Raw genomic sequence first — 8,316 nt, 5'->3', positions numbered from 1 at the left:
TATCAACTGGTCTGACTGAGGAAGAGGGAAACCCAAATCCGGAGGTGATGTCACAATTTACAGCTCGACAGGACATTGACAAAAATACAAAATATAAAAGGGGATATCCAAAAACCAAGTCTAAGAAATCGGGACGTTCAGATTCAGTGGTGGTGTCAAGAATATCCGCTCACCAAGAAAGTGCCAAAAAAACGAAATTAAAAAGGGAATCTGCAGAGGAAAAACCAAGGAAGAGAGGACGTCCAGCAAAAACAATATAAAAAGCTTATCGCCAATGTTTGTGAACTAAATAAATTTGCTCATTTGCACTCATGAAATTGCAATCCCCGAATGAATCCATCCGGAACAAGAAAACGTGTAGAAAGTTTTAGAAAACGGCTCGATAAATGTATTTCCTTACAAAATAGAGAAAAATGACATTCACAAATTTGTAGAACGATAAATTTCTTATAAAACTGCGCTAATCAGAAATTTGTGTGGATCATAGGTAGCTCGTAAAAAAAAAATCCGTTTTGTTACTTTTTGCCCCAGTCTCCCCTACTTTTTTCAGCTAACTTCCGAATAGAAAAGTAGGCACTGTAGTTGACAGTTTCATTCGTGTTTCACGTTATCTTTTTTCTTGCTTATTGTGAATTTAACTATTTTTTGTAGAACTTTTCTTAATTATTTGTAGATTTTTAGTTAATATCGATGTGGAATTTTAAAACTATGAGACAAAAAAGAATTCCTTTTAATGAAGATGTTCTTACCTTTCACCTGCAACCCCTGTAACATAATGTTTTATTTATGTTTCATATCTAGAACGATTGAACGATATTTCATTTTAAAAGATTTGGAAGATAAAATCAAAGGTAGAATCGCAATTTTTTTAATAGAATAAACTCTCGAAAACTGAATACGCTTGGTAATATCTTAACTATACGATTAGGTATTAATGATCAATATTAATTACACTTTAGCACCGCAGAAAGAAATGACTTGTTTTGGTTTATTGTGAAGAACGGAGAAGATTCACTTTTTTTTAAAGTTCTATAGCACAATTCATTCAATATTCATAGGATTTGTCTTTTTAAGATGTCTCTGTTGTTTATCAAATAAACTGTGCGTGAAAATGACTCAATGAGTTTAACGTTATTATTTTCTTCTTTTTTATATCGTTTCTTTTTTTTCTTGTTGTTGCTTTTTTTATCTGTGAAAACGCAACGATGTAAGAAATGTGATGAACTTACTGGAGAAGTGTGGCAAAATGTGTTGTCCCTTCGGGCGGGAAGGAATGTTCTCATCTCATAAGCATTGGAGTCATGATAATGAGGATGATTGCGAGTATCACGAGAGCTGAAGTTGATGGTGCTATGAAGGGTGGATGGGAATTGTTATGATATGCACCAGGTGGATGTCGAATGGGTGGTGGCCCTCGCGATGGCAATGAGAAGTCTCCATTGTAATCTAATTCCCGGGCGTGAGAAAATAGATGAAAGTTAGAGCATTGCAATATAAAAAAAAGAGCGCAATTATTTATACCATTGTTATCTTTCCATTCTTCAACGCCGTAGTCTCCAACGGTGACGAAGCTCGACAGGTACTTCTTCCGATTCTTCACCCTTGACCGATTCAAGTGGTACACTTCCGTTGTCATTGGCGTTGTTGGTGCGGGAATTTCTGAATGCGAAATAAACAATAAAAAAAAATACAAGAATAAATTTTCAAGTTTATTGATTTTAAATTCAAATTGCAACCAATTGTAAAACAAGAAACTTTATGTACAACATAAAATTACCATCGAGCTTTATAAGACCATCTGTTTCCCCGAGAGAATTCTTGGCTACGCATCGATATGAACCAAAGTCCTTGGGTCCAACATTTCGTATCTTCAGCTTCATGTACTTGCTGTAGCCATTGCTGATGGACAGCGTCTCGAATTTATCTCCTGCGCGTGAAGTGTCTACATTAATGATTAATTTTAATTTAATACTAATAAGACACTCTCTAATGTGACAATTGCATTTTGCAAAAAAACAACAGCAACATCTCTCGCGACGAGGTCAACTGAAAACTTCATCAAAGTTATTTCCCTTTCTGTCCCCGGAAAAAGCTCTTCGCGTCCTTCGTGTTTACTTTTCTATTTACCAATGCTGTATCACTACATTATTCATAGGTTTTTGAGCTATTAAGAAAGTTATGTGACAAAAAAAGAGCGTAATTGTTCATTAAAAATTAAAATAAAATAACTTTATTGCTAATATAACTGACCGTACACGAACATCATTCCATGCAAAATTTATAGGATGCAGAGTATGAAGGATTTCTCGTATTGCTCAAATAGCATAGCCAAAATACTTGGTGGCGAGAAGAAAATTTCGGAAATAGTTGCTGGAAATGGTGTAGGAAAGGTTGGGCTTGTTCCAAACTTGAATTTCAAATTGGTCTTTGCTACAGTGCATTTTACACAAAAAAAAATTTGATAAACAGAATCGAATTTTAAAAGGGGAGGATAGGGTAATTTCATGCAGCTGAAGTTATTTTAAGTTTATGAACTGTATCCAACTTAAGATTTTTTAATCTAGATTTCCGGTATAGGGTGTATCTTAAGGGGTGACTCATTCCTATTTTTATTGACAGGGGTTTCTGAATTCTCTAAATTCTCAATTTCGCTGCGGGTAAACAGATCTGCCACTCATGGTTTACTTTGCGTGCCTATTAGCGCGATCCTCAAGTCTATGCGATCAGCACGATCTTGGAGATTGATCGGCGCGATCTGACGATCTACCACTAACGGTTCACTCGCTAGCTATACTTATTCATCTCCTGGGAACAGATTATGTAAGTAAAAAGCCGGTGAATGATTTAGTTGACAGCTTGACTGAATGGTTTCACTAGTAAACTGCCAAAATGCAATTATGAGGCGGTAAACTGCCAAAATGCGATTATGAGGCGGTAAACGAATTACTTCACACAGTTTTTTGAGGTTAGGTTTTTCACTATCAATTATGGAAATGAAACTGCAAGTGAATGCAATTTTTCCTGATAGGGGAATAAAAAGACATTACAAAGAAGTTTACAAAGATGAGAAAAATCGATCTATCAGAGACGGTTGTAAAACCAGATTTAAAAGAATATGGTATGTATCTATGCTGGATATAAGTATTGGAAAAATACAAGGGGTGAATAACTGGCTCTCAGAGTGTAATGATTGGATAAATTGTGCCGATCTGGAGCTAAAAATCGACTGATCGGCATTGTTTTGCTAAGATATCAATAGATCGGCACAATTCGGCCAGAAAGTGACAGATCAGCATGTTCATTAGCAAAAAACGGCAGATTGGCACGATTTTAGAGAAGAAATCGGCAGATTTAAATGCCACTTCGTACTTATAAAGTATAGCATTCGTAATATAATTAATTTCCTACGGACAATTCCAGTGGTAAATGTTAATGTACTGTACTGGATGGAAATACAAATCTTCTAGACCGAAAAGCGAAATCGGTAAGTCGGCACAATTCTTACAAAAAATTATGCTGATGGTGCAAAGATCTGAATGTCTGATTTAGACAACTTTCATATGTAATAATAACGTATCATAATGCACCGTCTTCGCCCAACAACTCCGGGAGCATGGAAGAAGCATCTACAACACGCGAAGAAGCATCCACACCACGGAAGGCGCTTCTGGGCGGTCTACAATGAACTTAGCCAGTTCTTCTAACACGAAAATTAACATTGTAAAAATTATTACAGTAGACTCTCTCAAATTCGGGCATATGGGACCGAAATGTCAGCCGAATTAGACAGAAATTCGGATGACAAACTTTTTGAAATGCAACGATTTTTTTATTCATGTGCATATAGATCAGAGGTGTGCAAGAACCGTTGAAACCAAATAAACGTAAAAATAAGTTTGCTCAGGTAGCGTTTTGACCATTGACGAACAAGCTTTATTTGACGTTTTTTCGGTTTCAAACGGTTCTTGCACACCTCTGATATAGATATTGAGTTTACACACTGATATATATCGTAAGTTGCATGAAAATCCCTCAATAATGCAAAATCACATCAAAACTGAGACAAACCATTGCAAATTTGAGCATATTTGTTTCATTTGATAATCATAATCGAAGTTGAGAAATGTCAACAAACTTTTTTCGAATTTAACTGCCGCCCTAATTATAAAGTAGCCCGATCTTAAAAGTGCGAATTAGCGAGAGTCTACTGTATCTTGTAATACAATATCTCGATACGATTAGTAATAATAATAATATGAATTTATAGATACTGAAAAAATGGTCGTCATAGTCTGAGTAGTTCAGAAATATAAATCAGTGTTCGGTGTTACCTATGGTCGCTAGTGCCCCAATTTCCCCTATGTGTAAAAATCAAAATGAAATAAAACTCATACAAATCTACCTCATTAGTTACAAAAATAAAATAAATGCAAAAAATTAAACTGCTCCTCCAAGAATCTGCCACACATTCCCCCAACTTAAACTAACTTTTCCCTTAAGTCCAATAAATGTTGAACATAATATAGCATATTGCCTCTATTAGAAATTTCAAAATTTGTATACAACGTTAAATATCATATTTTACAGAGAAGAACTTTTAAATCTTCTCAATAAGCTTTATGCAAAAAATGTAAATGATGCCTCTTTGATTTTCAATGCTTCATGAGGGCAAGCGGCAGCACTCCATGGAATAAGTAACACTCACACAATTGTAGCCGGAGTTTAAAAGATTTACTGCCTTAGCAGCGTCTTTTAACACGTTGAGAAAGAAGTCGTCTAAAACGTGAACAAGTGCTAGGTGAAGAAATATTTTGTTTGATTTGGTTTGTTTAAAATAAAAAATTGAGTGAAGAAATTGATTGGACATTAGAATAGTTTGTACTACAAAGTTCTTCGCGTGGAATAATTGTAGAAATGTCAAGGCGCTTCATTCAATAATAGTCGGATGGCAGAAATCTTTACAAATGCGAGTTGTGAATTGGGAAAAACCAAGGATGATTATGCATTAACGGTGGTAATGCAATAAGAAAATCGTGAAAAGCAACTGCTTCGTCAGTGACAGGCGTTGATGATTTCATGTTAATATGGCAGAGAAGCCAGACAAATGCACTGTGCAGTGTTTTATTTTTAGAGTTTTTCGAAGTATCGGGGTGTTCTTTGTGTCAATCTTCTGTCAACATCTGTCAATCTTCACTTTTTTATCGGTAATCAAAGTAACCAATTCATAATATTCCTATCCCTTCTCCGTGTAGTCACCTCCTATTTTTTAGTGATATATTTCACTTTTTAACAATCTGTTCGAGTACTGAGGCTGAAAATTTGAAATTAAATTTGACTTCAACATTCGAAGAAAAGAACTTCAACAACCACGTGAATGGCACAATGGATTTACCTCACGGAATGTGAATTAAACACGTAATTTCTCTCAATTTCGAAACGGATTTTCGAACGTGTTTTCGATTATGAATACAGAAATTCTGTACTGTTTTGGTGATTTGGTTGCTAAACGTTTTTGGTTTACAAAAATTTCTCGATATTTGACAAAATATTTTGAAACTTCTTATTGACAGCAGGAGTTTTATTCTACAATGTCTTGCTTAAAAGCCTTTACACATTGGGAGCAGTTTTTGTAAAAAAAAATGCTTTTGGAAATTTCAAGCAGTGCTGTAGATGGAAACGTCAAAGTTCTGTCAAAAATGACATTTTAACGAAAATTTGCTTCCAATGTGTAGAGGCCTTAAAAGGTAAATGGAACTTTATTTGCACAAAATGTCGATGATTCTTGATGATTTAAGAAATTAAGATTCAAATTTTCGAACTTAGTTTTCGCAAAAGATTGAGAACATTTGCGAAATATATGCTGCTAAAAGTATCATTCAGTCAGTGATTATGCTGAGGAATTATATGAGAATAAAAATATTAAGAGCGCCATTGTTTAGTTTTTCCTCACAAAAAAGTGAAGATTGGCACTTGATATACTTCGAAATTCGAACAAAACGTATTTCAGCCACCACATAGACGTAATCTATCCGTACAGAAGTAGATCATGAAAAATTCGAAAATCTATTTGAAGATCCAAAAAAAAGACTTTCTTACTTCTTGAAAAATTCCGCAAGGTGGCGGAAGTTGCATCTTGTTCGAATTCCGAAGTGCTCAAGTGTCAAAATTTTACGGTCTTCACATTGTTCTTAGGAAAAAAAAACAGAACAACGACGCTTACTGTTCTTGTCCCTGTATTTAATCACTCCATAATCCCTGTAACTCTTTTGCCAGGTTTTTAGTGTGATATTTGATAAATTTTCCCCACCTTGTTCGAAAATTTAGTATGAAAATTCGAAAATGAATTTGAATTCTTCGATCTTCAACGACTTTTTGTCCAAATAGAGTTCCATTTACCTTTTATCCAAGACACTATTGGAGAATCAAAATCTACTTCTGTTTTGGCTGAATGAGCAGTAAAAATGTCTGGTCTTCGACTTTCGAAATCGATCTTCGAATTTTTTAAACTCCAACTGTGAATGAAGCAAGCTTTTGGAATATTTTCAGAAATTGTTCTTAATCTTAATTGTTCTTATTCTTAATGGACATGACACTTAATTTTGAGAAAAATCACCATTTGTCTGTCAAATTAACACTTTCATAGCATAAGCATAGCATTATAAATGAGTCACCCTGTTGCTCAGGTAGTAATGTTATATTTGCTGCAACAAATATCACAAAGAAATTCCCAAATAAATTTAACAATTCAAAGTTGTTTACAGAAAGATGTCCCTACACACATTACCACAACAATAAATCAATCATTTGAAATCCATGACAAAGTGTCTAAAGTTCTGTGATACAAACACAACTTTTAACTCTATTTATGTTGAAAATTCTGAAAATCTGCCAAACTTTCCCATGACAATTGATCCTTTGAACGTTTTATTTCAGTTTGCCGACCAAATACGTTAAAATTTTCAGATGACCTCATAGAAAAGTTTTCTAGTAAAGCATTTTGGTGGGAGGGAGAAACAATTTTATAAACTATGGGTGGGGGGAGGGGATAAAAATGCTGAATTTGCTAAATATTTCCCGAGTAAAACAATGTCCTCGGCAAATACCATGTTTCTCTACCAAAATGGACGGAATTGTGGGGTCTATTCATGGAAAATATGAGAAGGGAATAAAAGCGGAGGAGGATGAGAAGGAGGGAAATTCATTGTGGTGTCTGTGGACATTGAAATTATGTTGTATATGAGACGACAACTCGGTTGCGATAAGTCACTGGGGCAATTTATCATTGACAAATTATTCATGGTGTCTATTTTTTTTTATTATGTGGTGGATGTGGGAAGCTTAAAACCCGTAGAGAAAGTTTTATGGGGGAAAAATTTAACTTTTCTACCTGATATAATCATATCTCCACGATCTGTCGTCCAGTAATTTATCGATGCCGGATATGCTTCTGTGTGACACTCCAGAGTGACATCCTGGCCAGTATAGGCTCCCTCCAGCTGATTGGGGATCGAAAGCATGGGGGGAACTGTTGGACAGTACAAAAAATGGATATGTTGGATGCAAAATCACCACATCATCCGCCTCAAATTGAAATATTTTATCACTCACATTGAACCCGGAGTTCCAATTTTTTACTCACTGACGGTGGAACCCCATTTGAAGCTACACATAAATAAGCCGCCATATGGAGTCGACTCACTTTAACAATCGACAGCACTTCTCCATCAACGACGGCAACTTTTTTTTTTTAAAGTAAAAGAAATGCACGCTTTAGATAACTTTGCATAAGGATTATTGACGAGGGATTGGGTTTGCCTCCCCTGGAAAAAAAATGTATCGTACCATTTTCACCGCCGATGGACATTTCGCTGCCATCCTCTCGACGCCACATGATGTATGGCTCAGGATATCCCTTTGCTTTGCAATTTAACGTAACATTTGAGCCCTCTCGCACAACCATATCATTACTCGTGTACTGTTCCAAGATCATTGGTGGCACTGAAAAGTAGAAGACATTGCGATGAAACCACATTAACATAGAATTTTTACATAAAACAACTCAGAAGGTGACATAATTCTAAAGAAGTTGAGGTAAAGAAGCGTGGCAAGGTGCACAAGACCTTGCGAAGCCATCGAAATCGTGCTTAGATATTCACATCTTCTAAAGTATATTTTTGCATCATTTATCACTATTGAAATTCTCTATTGGTTCAATTCATGAAGAAAAGAGTAGTGTACACAAGTTCAAGGATCTCGCGGAGTTTTTCCCACTTGGCATTTTCTTAAGTTTACCAAAACCGATTTACTAGGGATTGC

General features: G+C 35.4%; 1 protein-coding gene across 1 annotated transcript; it reads right to left on the bottom strand.

Annotated features, from left to right (window-relative positions):
• Positions 1-700: 700 nt before the first annotated feature.
• Positions 701-8,032, bottom strand: LOC129805208 (lachesin-like). Its single transcript, XM_055852978.1, has 6 exons — positions 7,843-8,032; positions 7,609-7,737; positions 7,388-7,525; positions 1,778-1,942; positions 1,522-1,659; positions 701-1,446 (listed from the first exon to the last, which is right to left on the bottom strand). Exons 1-6 carry the CDS (start codon positions 8,030-8,032, stop codon positions 1,280-1,282), a joined length of 927 nt encoding a protein of 308 aa, XP_055708953.1. The 3' UTR covers positions 701-1,279.
• Positions 8,033-8,316: the final 284 nt, after the last annotated feature.

This window comes from Phlebotomus papatasi, chromosome 3 (assembly GCF_024763615.1).
Source record: "Phlebotomus papatasi isolate M1 chromosome 3, Ppap_2.1, whole genome shotgun sequence".
NCBI classification, from domain to species: domain Eukaryota; kingdom Metazoa; phylum Arthropoda; class Insecta; order Diptera; family Psychodidae; genus Phlebotomus; species Phlebotomus papatasi.
This window is presented reverse-complemented; position numbering and strand designations above follow the sequence as displayed.